At 38.5% G+C, this 22,802-nt stretch overlaps 1 protein-coding gene and 1 long non-coding RNA gene across 9 annotated transcripts in view; one reads left to right on the forward strand and one right to left on the reverse strand.

The window, feature by feature from the left end:
• SGK3 (serum/glucocorticoid regulated kinase family member 3) overlaps positions 1–22,802 on the reverse strand; it is a 153,695-nt gene that overhangs the window by 23,976 nt on the left and 106,917 nt on the right. For all 8 annotated transcript variants that reach the window (XM_055349483.2, XM_031013621.3, XM_055349484.2 and 5 more), the window contains 5 exons: positions 15,648–15,735; positions 9,380–9,429; positions 6,794–6,851; positions 2,263–2,346; positions 2,032–2,163 (listed from right to left, as the gene is read on the reverse strand). In XM_055349483.2, coding sequence (XP_055205458.1) covers positions 2,032–2,163; positions 2,263–2,346; positions 6,794–6,851; positions 9,380–9,429; positions 15,648–15,735 — 412 coding nt within the window. The remainder of the gene's footprint in view (positions 1–2,031; positions 2,164–2,262; positions 2,347–6,793; positions 6,852–9,379; positions 9,430–15,647; positions 15,736–22,802) is intronic.
• LOC129524288 (uncharacterized) overlaps positions 1–22,802 on the forward strand; it is an 81,208-nt gene that overhangs the window by 23,070 nt on the left and 35,336 nt on the right. The gene's annotated exons all lie outside the window — the stretch shown is intronic.

Consider the following 22,802-nt stretch of genomic DNA (forward strand, 5'->3'; position numbering starts at 1 on the left):
CCAAGCCTCAATAAATTCTCTTTATCTGTCAGCACTCGGGCACACACAAAATTAAACGACAACCTTCAAGGTGAAAACAATGTGGGGTCACCTGCATCAATGAATCAGGATGCCTGAGAGATGGAATAATCTTGCCTCTACACTGAAGAGTCTTAAGGGAATTTTTTTTTTTTTTTTTTTTTTTTTTTTTGACACAGGGTCTTGTTCTGTCACCCAGGCTGGAGTACAGTTGTGTGATCATGGCTCATTGCAGCCGCAACCTCCTGGGCTCAAACAATCCTCCCACCTCAGCCTCCTGAGTAGCTGGGACTACGGAGGCATGTCACCATGCCCAGCTAATTTTTGTTATTTTTTTTTTGTAGAGATGGGGTTTCGCCATGTTGCCCAGGCTGGTCTTGAACTCCTGGGCTCCAGTGATCCACCCACATCGGCCTCCCAAATTGCTGGGATCATAGGTGTTGAGCCACCACACCTGGCCTTAAGGGACTTTTGTGACAGATGCAGAAAGGTGAATAATCATTCTTTTTACAATCTTCCCCCAAAATGATCTAGGTGTGTCTGACCTTCGGTTTTGCAGAATATTAACTAATTTTCCTTACAGTTCCTTTCTTCTACAGTTAAATGCTGAAATAGTCATTTTCTGCTCAGAGATTGGGGAATGAAAGATCCCTTTGTAAAGATATGACAATACCTATTAGTTAAAAAAATTTTTTAGACATTCACAGCTCAAAGACCAAACAAATTAGAAAGGTGTGAGGGTTGAGAGGTCAGCTGCCTAGATCCTGGAATCAGGCTGCCTCAGTTCAATCCCTGCCTCTGATACTAACCACATTACTTCTACAAGCTACCTAGCTTCTCTGTGCCTCAGTCAGTCTTACTATAGATTGTTGTGAAGGTAAAATTATATGTACAAAGAGCCAGAGTGATGGATACTAAGTAATACTCAATGGAAGTTAGTTATTATTGTAATTATTGTAATAGCAGCATTTCCCAAAGTGTATTTCAATATCCATCTGAATCAGAGTTTTGTGTAATACTTAAGAGATTGGTTGAAACAAAAAAGGGGACTGCACGGTTTTAAAAAATTCTCTTAAGATATCCAACTTGAGGAGGTTGAGGCTGTAGTGAGCTGTGACCACTGCACTCCAGCCTGGGTGACAGAGTGAGACGCTGTCTCAAAAAAAAAAAAAAAAAAAAAAGATATCCTGACTTTGTTTAAGGCAGAATTTCTCAAAGTCTTTAACATGCTGAGGCATACTGTGATTCACCAAGAAATGGATATAACATGAAACATTTCCAAAACAGACTTTATCATAAAGCATTTTTTTTTTTTTTTTTTTTTAAAGAGATGGGGTCTCGTTCTGTTACCCAGGCTGCAGTGCAATCATAGCTTACTGTAGCCTCAAACTCCTGGACTCAAGTGATCCTTCTGCCTCAGCCTCCTGAGTAGCTGAGACTAAAGGTGCGAGTCACTGAGCCAAGCTACCACCACAGAGCCCCTTATTAGAGGATTATCTCATCTGATTAATAATTTGCACATCTTGGAAAATGAGAAGCTGGAGTAATATTTGTATGCAACTGTTGAGATAATTGCCTAAATTACAAATCACATTTTATTCTAATATTTCAATATGTTATTCTTGCTATACAGTTTAGTGACAAACCTGTCCATGAAGCCAGCAGCTTCAAGTAATATTTGTATGCAACTGTTGAGATAATTGCCTAAATTACAAATCACATTTTATTCTAATATTTCAATATGTTATTCTTGCTATACAGTTTAGTGACAAACCTGTCCATGAAGCCAGCAGCTTCATATCAAGGTTCTTTTATGAACCTTCTCAACTATACCATATGCTTAAAAGCTCTGTGTTACAATTCTCCACATCCTGTACTCAGCCAGTACCTTGAATATTATTGCTATAAAAAGCTACTGATTTTATACTGTCCTTCTAAAACTTACAAGAAAAACTTTGACTTTATGCTATTTTTCTAAACTATTAACATTAGAAAACTCATTATAAAACTCACCTCCCCTCCATTAACAAAATCCAGAACAAAATAAAGCTTTTCAGTTGTTTGGAAGGAATAATGCAATCCAACCAAAAATGGATGTTTCACATTTTTCAAGAGCACATTACGTTCAGCCATAATATGTTTTTGCTGGAAAAAAGGCAAAAGATCAATTGTATTATACACTAGAAAACAACTCTCTTAATTGAGAAAATGGGCTTGAGAGAAACAACAACTATTTCATTTTACCTCTTTTCTGTTGAGAACTATTTTTTTCTGTAACACTTTGACAGCATAAAATTTTCCATCCAGTTTCCGTTTTGCAAGAAGAACCTGTTATAGTTAAACATTAGTGTATACTACTAGAAATTTCAAATTTTGATAGAAATAATTCACTTGTCAATACATCAATACTTCTTAAATTTTGTAAAAAGAAAGTCCATAAGGGACCTAGATCATGTTTTTGTTTTAAAAATCAAGTAATCAGGCACCTTTTCTTTGTCACTTAATGTGTTGATATTTGAGATTTTTTTTAACTAAATTTAAGTGCCCAAATCTACACTGCTTGAGAAGTTTGTGTGTGTATGCATGCATGTGCTCCAGCCCTGAATCCTGGAAGTCTCCTGTACTTCCAGGAGAAAATATTGCCTGTAGAAAATATTGTTATAAACTTCATGGCTACATTAACAAGGATAAGGAAATGTTTTTTAGGTAATCAAAATGTACTGTTTCATACTGAGATTTTTCTTAACAGGTTTTAAATTCAGAAGAGTTCAGAAGAAAAAGTGCCATGGATTTCTATAGTGGGCTGGGTCCCATGCAGAGGCTTTAAAGAATCTGAAGAAATCTAGAGTATCTTGCAGTGGTGCAATTTTCACTCACTTGCAGCCTTGACCTCTCCAAGGCTCAGGTGATCATCCTGTCTCAGTCTTCCAAATAGCTGGGACTACAGGCGTGTGCCACCATACCTGGCTAATTTTTGAATTTTTTGTAGAGATGTGGTTTCGTCATGTTATCCTGGCTGGTCTCAAACTCCTGGGCTCAAGTGATCCACCTGCCTCGACCTCACCAAGTGCTGGGATAACAGGCGTAAGCCACCGCACCCGGCCTTCTTTTGTTTTACTGCACTTTGTTGGTTTCTTTTTTTTTTTTTTTTTTTGAGACAGAGTCTCGCTCTGTCGCCCAGGCTGGAGTGCAGTGGCGCGATCTCGGCTCACTGCAAGCTCCGCCTCCCGGGTTCACGCCATTCTCCTGCCTCAGCCTCCCGAGTAGCTGGGACTACAGGCGCCCACCACCACACGGGGCTAATTTATTTTTTTTGTATTTTTAGTAGAGACGGGGTTTCACCGTGTTAGCCAGGACAGTCTCGATTTCCTGGCCTTGTGATCCACCCGTCTGGGCCTCCTAAAGTGCTGAGATTACAGGCGTGCACTTTGTTGGTTTCTAAGATTACAGGAGTGCACTTTGTTGGTTTCTAATCATTTTGCGAGATTTTAATTTTTTTATTAAACATAGCATACATATAGAAAAACTCATCACTACAGCTCAATAAATTGCTACAAAGTGAATACACCTATGTAACCAGTATGCAGTTCAAAAAAACAAAACAAAACAAAAAAAAACCCTGCCAGTAGCCTAAAGCCTCTCTTTTGCTAAATCCCAGTCACGACTCACCCTTCTCCTTCTCAAAGGTAACTAACTACCACCATGTCAACTTGAAATAACACAGATAACTTTTGCCCTGTTTTGAATTTCACGTAATTAGAATCACATGGATAAAGCTGTCTGTCTCAATTCTTTCACTCTAAATTATATGAAATATTCATTAACATTGTGGCATATAGCATAGTTCTCATATTTTGTTATGCAGAATATTCCATTATATGACACACTACAATGTATCTACTCTCTTGCTGATAGATTAGATTATTTATGAATAATGATGCTATAAACATTCCTGTATATACCTTTCCTAGTGGATATTCATTTCTGTTGGATATGTAAACTAGGGAGTAGAACCAATGTGTCATAGGTAACGCATATATTCAGCTTCAAGAATTAACACCAATTTTCAACAGCATAAAAAACCAAACACCTGGCTGGGCGTGGTGGCTCACGCCTGTAATCCCAGCACTTTGGGAGGCTGAGGTGGGTGGATCATCTGACGTCGGGAGTTCGAGACCAGCCTGACCAACATGGAAAAACCCTGTCTCTACTAAAAATACAAAATTAGCAGGGCATGGTGGCACACGCCTGTAATCCCAACTACTGGGGAGGCTGAGGCAGTAGAATCGCTTGAACCCAGGAGGCAGAGGTTGCAGTGAGCCGAGATTGCGCCACCGCACTCCAGCCTGGGCAACAAGAGTGAAACTCCATCTCAAAAAAAATTCTAAACAGAATACCACAAAATAGTATTGGGAAAAATTAAAGATGAGCTACATTAACAAAGTAATATACCATGGTCACGGATTTGACAACACAATATTGTAAAGATGATAATTCTTCCCAAATTGATCTACAGAGTCAATGCCATCCCAATCAAATTCAAATAGAATTTCTGCAGAAATTGATATGCTGATTCTGAAATTTATTTATATTGATATGCAAAGGGCTAAGAATAGTCTCTTGAAGAAGAAGGGAGGACTTAATTCTGTTAGATATCAAGCTACAGGTGTCACAACAATGTGGTACTGGTGTCAGGATAAACAGGCCAATGAACAGAAAATGAACAGAAATGCAATCTAGAAACAGAAACACAAAACTTAAAATCTAAAAAGAGGGTGGGCACAGTGGTTCATGCCTGTAATCCCAGCACTTTGGGAGGCCGAGGCAGGCAGATCACTTGAGGTCAGGAGTTCAAGACCAGCCTGGCCAACATGGTAAAACCCCGTCCCCACTAAAAATACAAAAATTAGCCAGACACAGTAGCGTGTGCCTGAAATCCCAGCTACTCAGAAGGCTGAGGCAGGAGAATTGCTTGAAGCTGGGATGCAGAGGTTGCAGTGAGCGGAGATCGCACCATTGCACTCTGCATTCCAGGCTGGGCAACAGAGTGAGGCTCTGTCTTCAAAAAAAAAAAAAAGAATTTCTAAAAACAGATCTGTGAAGGTATAAATAGTGAATACATGATAAAGGTGGCCCTGGAGATCAGGTGGCCCATCAGATGGCAAAAAAACACAAAACAAACAAAAAAACCAGTTTTCATAAACTGTATAAGATCAGCTGGTTATCCACAAGGAAAAAAATGAACTGTGACGCTATGCCTCACATTATATGCAAGAACCAAATCCTGATAAGACTCTAGATCTAAACATGAAGTTTCCAAAAGATAATGACTTTTTTTTTTTTTGAGATGGGGTCTTGCTATGTTGCCCAGGCTGGTCTTGGACTCCTGAACTCAAGTGATCTTCCTGCCTCAGGCCCCCAAGTAGCTGGGATTACAGGTATGTGCCACAATGCTTTTGTTTTTAATGACAGATAATGCTTTTGTTCTTAATGACAACTATGTCAAGCATTCCAATAGAATTTTGGGGATTTTGAGAGCAGGATTCATTTCTAACTTTCTATTGCTTATACTAGCACAATACTCAGCATGTAGCAGGTGGATAATATATATTTGCTGAGTGAATAAACATACATGGGTTTAATCGCATAGCCACAGTTTCTAGTCTCAAGGAAACACAGAAAACAAACTAGAGTTACCAAAAGCTACAAATATAGCAAAATATGATTAAACACATACATATTCCATTTTTACTAAAGACTGAAGTACACTGTAAAAAAAGCACTTAAATATATTTGATGATTCTGATAACTTCATCTATGATACTTTCCTGTTAACCCTGGCCTTAAGTGATTCTCCTTCCTTGGTATGGCTATACTGTCAAGTTACATGATTTATCTGACACCATAAGAAAATAAGCAGGGTCTTTACACATTCGTTTCCTTCTCAAACTGTTACACAGCTGCTCATTTTTGTCTTTCCAGCTTTGGCTTAAATAGCATGTCTTCTGAGAAGCTATGTAAGTGGGAATCTTCCCTCAGCTGCCTACTGTCCTTTGTCATTTCACCCTATTCTTCATTTCCTGCACTGCTGTTATTATTTGTACTTATTTACTTGACTGAATATTTTAAATTGACTATCCCCCACCGCCCCCCCCAGATTGTAAGCACCACAAAGGTAGTAACCATGTCAATTTCCATAATTTTTCTAACCAGGGCCCAGAAGGGTATCTGGCACACAGTAGGTGTTCAACAAATACCTTCTGAATAAGTGAACTTTATTACAGAATTTGAGTAGATGCCTTTTCTCCCTAATTATTGTTAGTATTTTGAGGGTGGGGAAAGTATCTTAATTCCATATCCTGAAACCAAAAAGTCCTGTGGCTCACACACATAAAGCATAAATTCCTTAAGTACTTATTTACTGAATGAGAAAATAAAAACACTTTAGGCTGGGGATGGTGACTCACATCTGTAATCCCAGCACTTTGGGAGGCCAAGGTGGGAGGATCACTTGAGGAAAGAAATTTGAGACCAGCCTGGGCAAGAGAGCAAGGCCCTGTCTACAAAAGAGTGAAAAAATTAGCCAGGCATGCTGGTGTGTGCCTATAGTCCCAGCTACTTGGGAGGCTGAGATGGGAGGATGGCTTGAGCCCAGGAGTTCAAGTGTGCTATGACTGCACCACTACACTCCAGCCTGGACAACAGAGTGAGACCCTGTCTCCAAAAAAAAAAACGAAAACCAAAACCAAATAAAAACCTCACAAAACACTCTTACCTTGCCAAAGCTGCCTTTTCCAATAACTTTTAAGAAATCAAAGTCAGTTGGTTTGGCACTGAAATAAATTAACAATAAGAATTAGCCTCCTAGAAATTGGAAATATTAACTTTTAAACATTTCTTAGCACCTCCCTCTTTAAAAAATAAACGTTAGGCACAAAACACTTCAGCCTATTAACTCTAGCTTTCCTGCTGAGTACTTCATCTTTCATGCACAGTAGGTAATATGAATAGTAATATCTACTTTCTGATCAGATAAAACATTTCATAACTTTATTTAAGCCTCATTAAGTTCTGCTTAAGAGGAACTTCAATAATACTCTCTTTGGGAGAAAAGGATATATGCATATCGTATATGTAGAGTTTTGAACTTGAAATAGCTTCTATCTAAACCAATTTTATTAATCATGGTCCAATGTTGTTGAGGAAATTAAATAACTATATAAATAAGTGATACATTCTAAGGACTATATAACGTGGTAATTCTTCTGAAAATGAAGCTGCTAGTTGGATCACCTAGTAAAGACGCTAAGAACAATTTCTGATGGAGAAAAAAGTCATTACAGTGTTTCATATAAACCACTTATTGCACATTAAAGATAAAATACTTCTCAGCTTATTCTCATGAACGGTAATATAGGAAAACCAGGAAGAGAAAAGCAAGACTGCCTTTTTATTTATGTTAACTTAACCCATCAGGTAAAAACAGCATTGGCTGTTATGTAGACAAAAACACACGGCAGCAGAAAGGGGAGCTTAAGCAGCCAAAAGAGCCATTTCCTCCAACATGGTCTGAATTCATAAGTTGTATGGGAAGAGGAGAATAAATCCATTTAGACTTGAAATTTGCTTAATTATCAAAAAAATCGTTAATTCAAACATGAGAGTAAAACCAGAACTAGGTTAAATAATGACAGGTAAAGATTAGTGAGATAAACACTTAACTATATTTAGATGTTTTTCTTCTTCAAAAACCTGCTCTTTGAACTATTTTCTTCTTTAAAGATATGCAGAGGTACTGAAATAACTTTGTAAACAAATCTAACAGTGAAAAGCATGCAGGTCCCTCAAACAGTAAATAGGCGAGCTGAGGCCATACTCCAAGCCTCACTGTTAACTGCTGGAGATGAACCTTAACTTAAAGCAAATTTCCATTTTTGGCCAGGCACAGTGGCTCATGCCTGTAATCCCAGCACTTTGGGAGACTGAGGCAAGCAGATCACCTGAGATCAGGAGTTCCAAGACCAGCCTGCCCAACATGGTGAAACCCTGTCTCTACAAAAATTAGCCGGACATGATGGTGGCTGCCTGTAATCCCAGGTACTCAGAAGGCTCAGGAAGGAGAACATGGGAGGCAGAGGCTGCGGTGAGTGGAGATCGCACCACTGGACTCCAGCCTAGGCGACAGAGCGAGACTCTGTCTCAAAAAAAAAAAAAAAAAATCCATTTTTTGTGCTGCCATTTTTGTTCAATGCTATGAACAACAGAAAAGAATGCTTAAAACCAAACTTCCAGTTAGCATCGTATTTATTTGCTTTCCTTTGAAGCAAAAACTCTTCAAGTAAGTTTTGTAAACTCGTTGTCTCTACCTACTGTCCTCTCCTCTAGTTCTCTTGTGAACCCTTTCTGATTAGGGTCTTATACCAACCACCACACCACTGAAACTGCTCATTAAAAGTCACCAATGACTTCATGAAATCCAGTGGTCAATTTTCAATCTTCATCTTACTTGCCCTATCAGCAACATTAACAGAGTTAATTACTCCCTCCTCTTTTAGGCACTCTTCCCCTGACTTCAGGAAACCATATTCCTGGTTTTTCTCTTATCTTACTGTCTCTTTCTCAGTCTCTGTTAGCAGTTCTTTCCTGATCTCATAATGTTGAAGTGTACCAGGACGCAGTCCTTGGACCACTTCTCCCATCTGCCTATAATCATTCTCCAAGTAGAGCAAAAGGGTAGGGAAAGCCTAGAATAAAAAAAACACTTCAGAGTAAATGTAATATGCCTGTAAGGATAATTACAAGTAAGGGCAGCAAGACCACATTCCTCCTCCAATCCATGGCAGACATTACTAATCAATTAGCCTGGGAATATGGGGAGAAACTCGGTAAACAAAGTTTAATAGCCTTTAATATGCTAATGTCCATTATGACTCCTTTGGAAGAAGCTGGCTAACAACAGGGGTGCACCAATCACACCAAACACCAGCAGAATGTCAATTAGGCCTGCAAGGGTGCTTTTTTTCAGAGGACCTCATAGGACTTGTGGTCCCTTGGGAAATATGGTCTACTGATTTTAGACACACACACACACACACACACCCCACCCACCCACCCAGAAAAGTGACAATGACAAAATAGCAGAACCCAATTAACAATCTGTGGATTAAAAATTCCTCAGAACTATCCTAAAGCAGTGAAAAGCTGGAGCATACAAGCATATGACAGCACTGTATTCACTGTAACTATGGTTATATTTCAAAGGCCTACAGTTAAATTAGTGTAATTATACATATCTGCATACGCTCAAAAAAGATCTTCCTAAAATTCAGTTAAAAAATTGTTTGAAGCAAATTAAACATACTGAGGATTTCCAGACGGTCCCAGGTTGATGTTCTGTGAGGTAGAGTGTAGCTGTGAAGGTGGGGAAAGAAAAACAACATTCTTATTGGAGCTTCAAAAATTAATTAATGTTTTGAAATAAAATATTTATAACTGTACCACAAATATTTGGTTTGTTGCCATGTTAAAGAAACCCAAAGTCCTGATTCTCAGTAAGGATATAGACTTACTTGGAAATACACATAGACAAAAACATAATCATTTTTCTCATGGTAATTTTCAAGAACTGTTGTAAGAAAAAAGGTAAGCCAGAAATCAAGCTCTAAGTTGGCAAATAAATGAAATAAACTGAGGAAAGCTCCTTTGAGGAGGTGGGTATTGAAACTGCAATTTAAGAGGGATCACTTTCTAAAAAACTGTTAAAAATGGCTTTTTGTTTTTCAAGTTTTCAAACAGTTTATCAAAGACAGAAATGATAGGATGATGACAATGATGATCGCAAATGCTGGGTTTTCAATTTTAATTTGATGGTAGGTAAATACAGACAAAGCAAACATAGACAGCAGTTTTTCTTTTCTTTCTTTCTTTCTTTTTTTTTTTTCTGAGACGGAGTCTCGCTCTGTCGCCCAAGCTGGAGTGCTGTGGCGTGATCTCGGCTCACTGCAAGCTCTGCCTCCCGGCTTCACGTCATTCTCCTGTCTCAGCCTCCCGAATAGCTGGAACTACAGGTGCCCGCCACCACACCCGGCTAATTTTTTTGTATTTTTAGTAGAGACGGGGTTTCACCGTGTTAGCCAGGATGGTCTCGATCTCCTGACTTCGTGATCTGCCTGCCTTAGCCTCCCAAAGTGCTGGGATTACAGTTGTGAGCCACCGCGCTCAGCCTTTTCTTTCTAATTCTAGCACTGTGGTAGCGCCAACATTTTATACAGGCTTTTCTCTTTGCAACAGTTAACACAGTAAGCTTAAGCCCTGGTATTAATTTAGAAGCAAATCTTTATTTACCTAGTATGCTATGAAGAAATTTAAGTAATAAAAGATTCTAGTTCATTAATAATTAGCTCTAATTTTAACTCAAAAATCCCAGATTAATCTAGTAATCCTATCAGTGATCATTTTTTATAAAAGCCAAGTGTCAGTAAATTCTGCTTCACATAAATGAACTTTAAACCTCTTTATACATTCAGATAATTAAATCAGTTATAAATGTTTCAAATATGTATACTTTTACTAGTGTTCTATATAATATGTAATTATACTTCATATAAGCTATAAATATAAAAAAAGCTTTTAAAAACTTCTCTAATCAGAACCAATACTTTTTTTTTTTTTTTTTTTTGAGATAGAGTTTCACTCTTGTTGCCCAGGCTGGATGGAGTGCAGTGGCATGATCTTGGCTCACTGCAACCTCCACCTCCTTGGTTCAAACGATTCTCCTGCCTCAGCCTCCCGAGTAGCTGGGATTATAGGCATACGCCACCATGCCCGGTTAATTTTTGTATTTTTAGTAGATATAGGGTTTCGCCATGTTGACCAGGCTGGTCTTGAACTCCTGACCTCAGGTGATCCACCCACCTTAGCCTCCCAAAGTGGCGGGATTACAGGCGTGAGCCACCGCACCAGGCCAAGAAAATTTTATCTTATCAAACTTCTTATTATAGACATATGTAGTATTTATTTTTACTTAAATTCATTTCAAATTTGTAATATCTAGAATATAAACTATTTTTTAAAATAAAGGGCAAATCATCTCATCCTTCAAAAGTTCTTAAGTTTCTGAACGGGAGTGGTGGCTCACGGCTGTAATCCCAGCACTTTGGGAGGCCAAGGCGAGTGGATCATCTGAGGTCAGGAGTTCGAGAGCAGCCTGGCCAACATGGTGAAACCCCATCTCTACCAAAAAAACAAAAATTAGCTGGGTGTGGTGATGGGCACCTGTAATCCCAGCTACTCGAAAGGCCAAGGCAGGAAAATCCCTTGAACTCATGAGGCAGAGGTTGCAGTGAGCTGAGATAGTGGCACTGCATTCCACCGTGGGTGACAAAATGAGACTGTCTCAAAATAAAATAAAATAAAATAAAATAAAGAAGTTTCTCATGAAAAAACAACATTGGCACCAGTGTTGTAGTTACAATTCAAATTTATTTCCTGTTGTTATACCTATACATAAAAAATTCATTAAATGAGATTAGTCCTGTTGTGGCATAGTTTTAACTAAGAGTTGCCTTTAATGTTTAAATATTACAGTGTTCCTTTCTACTAAGTAACTGCTACAAAATAATCAAAACAAATCAATAATAAAAACGGAAGAAAAAAATATTTCAGTGTTCCTTAGACTCTTACAATGTAATTCAAACTGAGTTGTAATTTCAATACACTTTTTCTGTTAATGAATGTGCAGATAACTGGTTTAATTTTCCATTCAATAAATTTTTCTTATAAAGATGAAGGAAGGCCAGGCGTGGTGGCTCACACCTGTAATCCCAGCACTTTGGGAGGCCGAGGCGGGTGGATCACGAGGTCAAGAGTTCGAGACCAGCCTGGCCAATATGGTGAAACCCCGTCTCTACTAAAAATACAAACATTAGCTTGGCGTGGTGGCGTGCGCCTGTAGTCCCAGCTACTTGGGAGGCTGAGGCAGGAGAATCACTTGAAACCAGGAGGGGGAGGTTGCAGTGAGCCGAGATTGAGCCATTGCATTCCGGCATGGGCAACAGAGAGATTCCATCTCAAAAAAAAAAGATGAAGGAAGAGGATTAAATATAGTGCAGATTAAACAACATGAACAACTTGTCCCCTGAAGTATGTTAATATGTAACTAGATTTTATTATTTAGGCAAGGATTTCCCTAATGGAGCACATTTCTGAAATGATGAAAAGTATTAGGATATCGAATTAGACAACTGTACTTACTATTTTTGAAGACAACATCTAGTCACTAAATTGAGGGTGAGGTATAATTTATTAACAGAATGAATACTAATTGAGATCATTTAAGTTTCTTGACTTCCCTTGGCCTCTATTTTTCTCTGTGTAAATAAGGGAGTAGGTCCAGATGCCCTCTAAAATATTCCAGCTAGGAATTTCACTTAGTTATTCACTTAAAAGTCCTTAATAAGCCAGACGAGGTGGCTCATGCCGGTAATCCCAGCACTCTGGGAGGCCAAGGTGGGTGGATCACGAGGTCAGGAGATGGAGACCATCCTGGTTAATACAGTGAAACCCCGTCTCTACTAAAAAATACAAAAAATTAGCCGGGCGTGGTAGTGGGCGTCTGTAGTCCCAGCTCCTCAGGAGGCTGAGGCAGGAGAATGGAATGAACCCAGGAGGCGGAGCTTGCAGTGAGCCAAGATCATGCCACTGCACTCCAGCCTGGGCGACGGAGCGAGACTGTCTCAAAAAAAAAAAAAAAAAAAAAAAGTCCTTAATAAGTAGTTACAATTATACAACAAAGTATGGCTTTTTCCTTTTTTAAAAGAGATTCTTTTTATCTGTATTTTAAAACCTCAAGGGATTCTAGTGGAAGTTTCAGACACTATGGATGAAAAAAGAAAAAAAGGAACAAAACTCAGATTTAAAGCCAACAGCGGCAGAACCCAGAAATCTCTCAGCTTGGTTCTGTCTTCGAGTTGTCTGCAGCTGTCTTCCACTGCAAGGCAAGATAGGCTTCAAATAACCTAAACCTACCTAGTCTCACATGAGTAGCAAGCAAAACATGGAAAATCATGGTTATATAGATTTTAAAAACATTACTTGAAATCATTCATTTTTCAATTAAAAATACTAATAGTTGGAAAATGTCAAAAGTATTAGGAAAAACGTTTTTTAAAATCCATAACCTTACCAATATATAATTTTGCAAATATTTACACTACTTTCATATGTATTTGCATATCTTTTTAAAAAACTGACTGTAAATCATACTGTGCGAATATGCATATAAGTTTTAAATACTGATTTCATTTGATGTGTCAAAGCTTAACATCTGATCTTGAAAAATAACTTAAAATGTATAACATATATGGACAAACACTAAGTGATTGGTCAATATTTAGGTTGAGTCTAATATTGTTTTTAACAGATCATACTGAAATGAACGTCTTTTGCTTTTTTCTGTGTGGATTATTCCATTTGCATCAATTCCTGATGTGAATATTTTTATATTTGATATGTACTGCTGAATTGCTTTCCAAAAGAGTTGCATAAAATTATGACACCAATGATGACCAAGGGTGCTTGTTTTACCTTACTGTTATCAGTTCTGCAATATTTTATTTACTGTACATTTTTTTAATTTGGTAGAGCAATAAAAATCTCTCTAAGATTTTCATTTGCTAATATCATCAACGTTGAACATTTTCCTCTATGTTTTTTTTACTAAGAGTATTCCTCCATGCCCCATTTCCTTTTATCTACTATGGTGTTAAGTATCATTCTTTTCAAAAACCCATTTGTATGGGCTTTTCACACAGACGTTATTTCTTCTTATGCCTTATTTGTTACAAATCTTTTCCCAGTTTGTTTTTTCTCTTTTGACCAGCTACAGAGATTTTTTTTTAAAGCTTTTTACATTGTCCTAGGAGCAACCATGTCACAGATGTAAAAGTTACATTTGTTCTCTTAACTGAGAATCTTCTTGGGGTATTGGAGAAGGAAAATTACTACTTTCCAGTAGTCACAAAAAAGGAATATGTCTTTTTTCAAACTGAAGGTTTTAGCTCTAGGACAGTAATATTCCAATGCACCATATTATCTTTTAAATCACAAAAACAGAACCATAACAAAATTAAAAGGCATTATAAAGAAAAACTGTATTTCAACCCATCATCTCTGATTTCCATGTATATATTTAATAATAGTTGTTTAAAAGTTTAAATTATGTAGATATAGTTATATAACATTTATAATTTAATTGCTACATAATAATACTTACAGTTAAATTATTACAATTTACTTCTCCCACATAACCTTCTAAGGTAAATGTTGAAAACATCTTCATAATAAGGCACAAGCTTATTTTACTTATTGCTATCACAATCTAGTTTAAAAAACAACACTGGTCAGGCACAGCAGCTCACGCTTGTAATCCCAGCACTTTGGGAGGCCGAGGCAGGAGGATCACAAGGTCAGGAGTTCGAGAGTAGCCTGGCAAATACGGTGAAACTCCATCTCTACTAAAAATACAAAAATTAGCCGGGCGTGGTGGCAGGCACCTGTAGTCCCAGCTACTAGGGAGGCTGAGGCAGGAGAATCACTTGAACCCGGAAGGCACAGCTTGCAGTGAGCCGAGATCACGCCACTGACTCTGGCCTAGGCAACAGTGCGAGACTCCATCTCAAAAAAATAAACAAAAAAAAAAAAAACAAGGCTACCCTATTCTCTGTTAGGAACACACATTAATTATGTACATATATCACAGAAATAAAAGTTAGTTGATGCCAACTGGCATGTATGTATTGACTGTTCTGTATATAAAATCCTGACAATGCAGAGTAAGTGGGATGTAATGTGGTCAAGGCCTCTTCTGTTGGCCAAAATTCAACATAGTTTCAAGGGTGGCAATAATGATAAAATAAGATGTGAAGTGAAGAAAGCAGAATATAAAACTCTATACAATGCATAATTAAAATTAAGTAATTTTAAAACCCTATACATTAGAGAAGATTGGAAAGAAAATCACCAGGATGTTAAAAATTTTTAGGTGTGGGTGCAATAATATGGATAATACTTTTCTTTTTACCTATTTTCAAATTTGTCTGATTAACCTATATTACTTTTTAGTATAAAAAGTACTCATTCTATAGGTTTTATAAGAAACAGTGATCTGTGGCCTGGGCACAGTGGCTCATGCCTGTAATCCCAGCATTCTGAGAGGCTGAGGCAGGTGGATCATTTGAGGTCAGGAGTTTGAAACCAGCCTGACCAACATGCTGAAATCCCATCTCTACTGAAAAAATGCAAAAATTAGCCAGGCATGGTGGCAGGCGCCTGTAATCCCAGCTACTGGGGAGGCTGAGGCAGGAGAATCGCTTGAACCTGGGAGGTGGAGGTTGCAGTGAGCTGAGATCATGCCACTGCACTCCAGCCTGGGTGACAGAGTGAGACTCCATCTCAAAAGAAAAAAGAAATAGTGATCTGTAAGAGGTATATGCATTTGTTTTTATGTGTTCTACATAGTAGAAACTCTACTATGGATGAAATTACTTCATTTGAAGTAAGTGTCCTAAAGCCACTAATTTCACCTTTGGAATAGTATTTTTTCTATTAAGAAAGGCAATTCCTCTTACTACCTTCTGAGAACTTCTTTCATCCTCATCTTCAGATGGATCTGACTGGTGTTTTGGACTGTCCATTTGAAGGAATGCTCTGACATCTGGACTAAAAACAAAAATTAACTTTATTATAACTTCAAAAGCATTTCTACAGCCTTTCTCCCTTTTAAAATGAAAATCAAAATAGAAATAACTATATTAGTATTTACAGTAAGAAAGTCAAACAGAATCCATTAATATTCATTATTATAAATGTAATACGCAAATTAATTTTTTTTTAAATAGAGAAACCAATAGACAAATGGGCAAACATATAAACAGGCAGTTCATGGAAAAGAAAACCCAAATGGCAAGGAAATTTGTGAAGATGGCTAACTTCACTAATAATCAGAGAAATATAAATTAAAATGATAAGGAGATATCACGTTATGTCCGTTACCTGGCAAAAGTTAGAAAGACAGATAATACCAAAAGTTGGTAAAAAAAAAAAAAAAAAATAGGGAAAGAGAAATGTTCAAATATTGTTGGTGACAATTCAGAATGAAGCAACTTTTCTGAAAAGCAATCTGGCAATACTTGGTAAAACTGTGTATGCATTTTCCCTGGGCCCAGAAATTCTAATTTTTGGGGTAAACCATAGAAAAAATTATGTGCCGCTGGCCAGGCACGGTGGCTCACGCCTGTAATCCCAGCACTTTGGGAAGCAGAGGCGGGCGGATCACGAGGTCAGGAGATTGAGACCATCCTGGCTAACACGGTGAAACCCCGTCTCCACTAAAAATACAAAAAAAAAAAAAAAAATAGCTGGGCGTGGTGGCGGACACCTGTAGTCCTAGCTACTGGGGAGGCTGAGGCAGGAGAATGGCGTGAAGCCGGGAGGCGGAGCTTGCAGTGAGCCGAGATTGTGCCACTGCACTCCAGCCTGGGTGACAGAGCGAGACTCTGTCTCAAAAAAAAAAAAATTATGTGCAGGTCCAGTGAAAGGCATGTAACTATAATGTTCATTGCAGCATTTTCTGTAACAGTAAGTTAGAAGCAAAATAGACATTTACCACCAGGGAAATGAGTAAGTCAACTACGGTAACTGCCTATAGGGAATACCAGTCAACAGCGAGAAGCAAGAAACTATAACACAGTATCATTTATATATATATATAAAATACTCATAGACACAAAGCATCAGTCTGTTTACCAAAGATACACAGATATATAAGGACATATATCAAACACATTAAAGTGGGTATCATCAAGGGGGATGAGGAAATGGCTATGAAGATGAAGGATGAAGAGAAAAAAACGGACTAAAATTAGAGATGGCCCACAGATGGACTCATGACGACTGTGGGGAATAATTAAATCTCCATACCCGGCACCCTCTCCCCAGTCTGTCCTTAATTATTTAATCAAATAATATACATTATTTCCAGGAAATTCAAAAGATGAAAAATTATTTTTAAAAAGAGGAGGCCTTAGCCAGGAGTGGTGGCTCATGCCTGTAATCCCAATGCTCTGTGAGGCTGAAGCGGAAGGATAATTTGAGGCCAGGAGTTAGATACCAGCCTGGGCAACATAGCAAGACTCTGTCTCCACAAAAAATAAAATAAAAAACCCCAGGCATGATGGTGTGCACCTGTCATCCTAGCTACTCAGAACGCTGAGGCAGGGGAATCACTCGAGCCCAGGAGGCTGAGGCTGCAGTGAACCAAGATTGCACCCCTGCATTCTAGCATGGGTGACAAAGCAAGAACTTGTCTCTAAAAATAAATAAACAAAATAGGAAAAAAATAAAAATAAAAAGAATTGGACTGGTGTAAATGTAAAATGGTACAGCCACTGTGGAAAACAGTTTGGCAGTTCCTTGAAAAGTTAAACACAGAGTTACCTTATGACCCTGCAATTCCAAACCTAGGCAAAGACCCAAGAGAAATAAAAACATATGTTCACATAAAAACTCATTCATGATTTCTCATAGCAGCATTATTCATAATAGCCAAAAAGTGGAAATATCCCAAATGTCCACCAATAGATGAATGGATAAACAAAATGTGGTGTTATCCATACAATGGGATATTAGCCATAAAAAGGAACGAAGAGCACTAACACATGCTATAACGTGAATGAAGCTCATAAATATTATGCTAAATGAACAAAGGCAAAAAAAAAGTCACCTAGTATATAATTTCATTTTAATAGGCAAATCTGTACAGACAGAAAGTAGAATAGTGGTTACCAAGGGTTGGGGGAGGAGATAATTTGGAGGTAAAGTTTCTTTTTAAGGGGATGAAAACGTTAGATTAGCTTTGGGGTGACAGAATTAGTGATGATGGTTGTAAAGCATCGTGAATACACTAAAAACTACTGGGCTGGGTGCAGTGGCTCACACCTGTAATGCCAGCACTTTGGGAAGCTGAGGCGGGTGGATCATGAGGTAAGGAGTTCAAGACCAGCCTGGCCAACATAGTGAAATCTTGTCTCTACTAAAAATACAAAAATTAGCCGGATGTGGTGGCACGCACCTGTAGTCCCAGCTACTCAGGAGGCTGAGGCAGGAGAATCTCTTGAACCCAGGAGGCGGAGGCTGCTGTGAGCCAAGATGGTGCCATTGCACTCCAGCCTGGGTGACAGAGCAAAACTCTGTCTCCAAAAAAAACAAAAACAAAAACAAAAACAAAAACAAAACAAAAACTACTGAATTGTATGCTTTAGAATAATTAAAATGGTGAATTTTTAACTTAATAAAAAAGGTTTATAAAATGTAGGGGTGGGTATTTTCAATCTTACCACATGGAAGCAACCAGTGTTAACATTTTGGCCTATTTTATTTCAGTCTTTTTCTCTGCACATTAAAGATCACAATATATTTAAATTTTCACTTTAAAATTACATAATAAACATTTCCCCATCTTGTTAAAAACTTTGTAAACAATCACTTTTGATAGATACATGATATATAACATGTATGTACTAAAAATTACTCAATGATTCTTCCACTTGAGGGTATGACTTCCAACTTTTCATTACCATAAACAATGCTGTAGTTGACAATCTTTGTGCATAGTATTAGAACTCTACAACTTTCAGAACAGATTTTTAAAAATAAAATTACTTGTCTGAATTATAAACCATTTTACAGTATTAAACAAATACAGTTTGTAAGACTGACTTCCAGAGCAGCTGTACCAATTTATACTCTTCTAGCAGTATATGAACATCCTGAAGACTCTCAGGCTTGGTTAGCATTAAATGTTACATTTTATATTAACATCTTGGATAATTTGATGTGAAAAACTGTATTTTAAAGAGGAAGTACTCAGTATCGCTTACAGTAATAAGTGAAATGCAAAATTAAAGCAACAGTAAGATACCATTACCCACTCACCAGAATGGCTAAAATGGAAGACTAACAATACTAAGTGTTAATGAGGTAAGCAACGTGATTTCGCATGCTGATGGAAAGTGTACAACTGGTAAATCACTTTGCACAACTATTTTGCATTATCCACTAAAGTTAAACACATACATATACCCTACAACCCACAAGTTCTACTCCAAGATATATCAGAAATGTTGGCACATGTGCACCAAAAGGTATGCTAATGGCAATATTATTTATAAAAGTCAGAAAATAGAAATATTAGTATCTGAAATGCCCATCAACAGTAGAATGCATCAACTGTGGTATACTCATACAATGGAACATTATACAGCAATGGAAATGAGCAAACTATAGTTATATGAGACAACATGGATGACTCTCACATTGCTGGGAAATAAACCAGACAGATAACACATATTGTATGATTCCATTTACATAAAGTTCAAAAACAGGGCACACACTAATCTGTTTTGTTAAAAGTCAGGCTGGTAGTTACCTTTGGGAAGGAAGAAAGAAACAGAGATTGAAAGAGGATGTGTAAGAGATCTCAGGGGTGTTCATAATATTTTCTTTTTTGGCCTAAGGGGATGATACAATTCAGTTACGTTTATTTCTCATAATTCATTGAGCTGTACAGTCCTGATCTGGGCACTTTTCTCTTTGTTATGATGCAATAAAATTAAAATAAGGTATTTATGCTTCCATTTCATTTCTTAAATACATAAGGAAATGTTTAGTTTCTCTGACAGTAAGCCATTTCTGTGTCCTTCTTTGTGAACCATTCAATGTGTTTTGTTCTGTTTTGTTTTATTTTGGTGTGTTAAGTGTTTGCATGGGCTCCTTCTATGTTAAATGTATTTATCTATCGTCCTTTATCATGGAAAGCTTTTTCTATATTTTTGGTTTTCAATTTTACTTACTTATGATTTGGGGGTTCAAAAGTTTTGCTTTGTTTTTTTGCTTTTGCTGTTTTAGAGATGGGTCTCACTCTGCCACCCAGGTTGGACTGCAGTGGGATAATCACGGCTCACTGTAGCCTGGATCTCCTGGGCTCGGGTGATTCTCCTCCCTCACTACCTCAGCCTCCTGAGCAGTTGGGACTACCGGCACATGCCACCATGACAGGCTGATTTTTTGCATTTTTTTTCTGGAGAGGGGGTTTTGCCATGCTGCACAGGCTGGTCTTAAACTCCTGGGCTCAAGTGATCTGCCTGCCTTAGCCTCCCAAAGTGCTGGGAGTAAAGGCATGAGCCACCGTGCACAAAGTTTTTATTAGTCAAATTTTTCATTGTTTTACTTTGTGATAATGCCATTCACTGACAATATGCTCAGAAAACCCTTTTTCATCCAGAGATGAGAGAAATACTAACATTTTATTATAGTTTGAAAATGATTTTAAAATTTGTTTTTAATAAAGTCATCTTAAAAATTAGCTTTTTTGGCTGGGCGTGGTGGCTCACACCTACAGTCCCAGCACTTCAGGAGGCCGAGGGGGGAGATAACTTGAGGTCAGGAGTTTGAAACCAGCCTGGCTAACATAAGGAAACCCTGTCTTCATTAAAAATACAAAAGTTAGCCTGGTGTGGTGGCACACACCTGTGGTCCCAGCTACCCGGGAGGCTGAGGCAGGTGAAACTCCGTTTGTTTTTTTGTTTTTTTTTTTTTGAGATGGAGTCTCACTCTGTCTCCAGGCTGGAGTGCAGTGGCACGATCGTGGCTCACTGCAACCTCTGCCTCCCAGGTTCAGGCGATTCTCCTACCTCAGCCTCCCAAGTAGCTGGGACCACAGGCGCAGGCCACCATGCCTGGTTAATTTTTGTATTTTTAGTAGAGATGGAGTTTCACCATATTGGCCAGGATGGTCTCAATCTCTTGATCTCATGATCCACCTGCCTTGGCCTCCCAAAGTGTTGAGATTACAGGCGTGAGCCACTGTGCCTGGCCAGAAGAAAAGCTATTTTAAAAGTACATTTCCTGCTGGGCACGGTGGCTCATGCCTGTAATCCCAGCACTTTGGGAGGCAGATCATCTGAGGTCAGGAGTTCCAACCCAGCCTGGCCCATTGATGAAACCCCGTCTCTACTAAAAATACAAAAATTAGCTGGGTGTAGTGGCTCACACCTGTAATCCCAGCTACTCAGGAGGCTGAAGTGAGAGAACTGCTTGAGCCCAGGGAGCGGAGGTTGCAGTGAGCCGAGATCACGCCACTGCACTCCAGCCTAGGCGATAGAGCGAGAGTCTGTCTCAAAAACATAAAAAATAAAAATAAAGTACGTTTCCTTAACAGTAATAACAGGTATATAGGAGGTGCTCAAGATACACTTGCTGACTGGCTTCTCTTCTTGCTCTCTTAAATTTCTACTGTCTTAAGAACAGCTTGATGTTCAAATGAAGAGCGTGAAAATTAAAATTCTGTCAACAACACAAAAGATCTAGAAAATAGGAAATGTTGGCCGGGTGCGATGGCTCACGCCTGTAATCCCAGCACTTTGGGAGGCCGAGGCAGGCAGATTACGAAGTCAGGAGATTGAGACCAACCTGACCAACATGGTGAAATCCCGTCTCTACTAAAAATACAAAAATTAGCCAGGCGTGGTGGCGTGCACCTGTAATCCCATCGACTTGGGAGGCTGAGGTAGGAGAATCACTTGAACCTGGGAGGCAGAGGTTGCAGTGAGCTGAGATTGTGCCACTGCACTCCAGCCTGGGCTACAGAGCAAGACTCTGTCTCTCACACACACACACACACACACAAAAAAGGAAATGTCACATTTTACTAAAAAGAAAATGCCAGTTAAAAAATTAAGTTTATCACACCTCTAATCTCAGCACTTTGGGAGGCCAAGGCAGGCAGATCATGAGGTCAGTAGATGAAGACCATCCTGGCTAACACGGTGAAACCCCATCTCTACTAAAAATACAAAAAAAAATTAGGTGGGCGTGGTGGTGCGCCCCTGTAGTCCCAGCTACTGGGGAGGCTGAGGCAGGAGACTGGCATGAACCCAGGAGGCGGAGCTTGCAGTGAGCTGAGATCACACCACTGCATTCCAGCCTGGGCGACACAGCGACACTCTGTCTCAAAAAAAAAATTAAGTTTAAAAAACTCTTGACTATTTTTGGGGTGCTGGAAATATCTTCTATCATGAATGGAATGGTGATGGTTACAGGGTGTATATATATTTAAAAATCCATTGAATTGTACACTCAAGAACTGTGTATTTCACAGTAAAAGATTTTGGAAACTGGCAATTTAAAATAATCCAATTGCTTTTATTGAATTTTAATGCCAAATATAACATCTTTATAATACTGCACATCAAGATCCAGAATGAATACTTTACATATTATATAGTGTTAGGGGTTCTGAGTAACTTAAAATACTAGGAGAAGTAATAACCACTACCATTTATTGCATACTTATTCCATGCCCGCTCGTCAAAGGAAGAGACAAATTCAAGCTTTGAATGCATGAATTACATTTCACACAAGCCAGTAATATGCCAATTCAAAGTAATCTCCAATGTATACAGCAATAATTAGAGATTAGAAGGGTGGGTCTAAGGTGAAGATAGCATAGCGCATATCCCCAGGAAAAGGCATAATGTTTAAGAAAATAGTTAAACAAAGAGCCAAATAGTAAGACTTTTTACTGAGGAACAGACTAGACAAGGGAACTGTGAGTTCAGGTATCCTACCAAATTTCATGCCCTTCTGCCACCTGCCAGAGGTGGCAGAGGATACCTGTTCTTACTGCACTGTCTAATGCTGGTGTGACCACAGCTGTGAGACCTGCCTGA

This window comes from Gorilla gorilla, chromosome 7, assembly GCF_029281585.2.
Source record: "Gorilla gorilla gorilla isolate KB3781 chromosome 7, NHGRI_mGorGor1-v2.1_pri, whole genome shotgun sequence".
In the NCBI taxonomy this organism is placed as follows: Eukaryota; Metazoa; Chordata; class Mammalia; order Primates; family Hominidae; genus Gorilla; species Gorilla gorilla.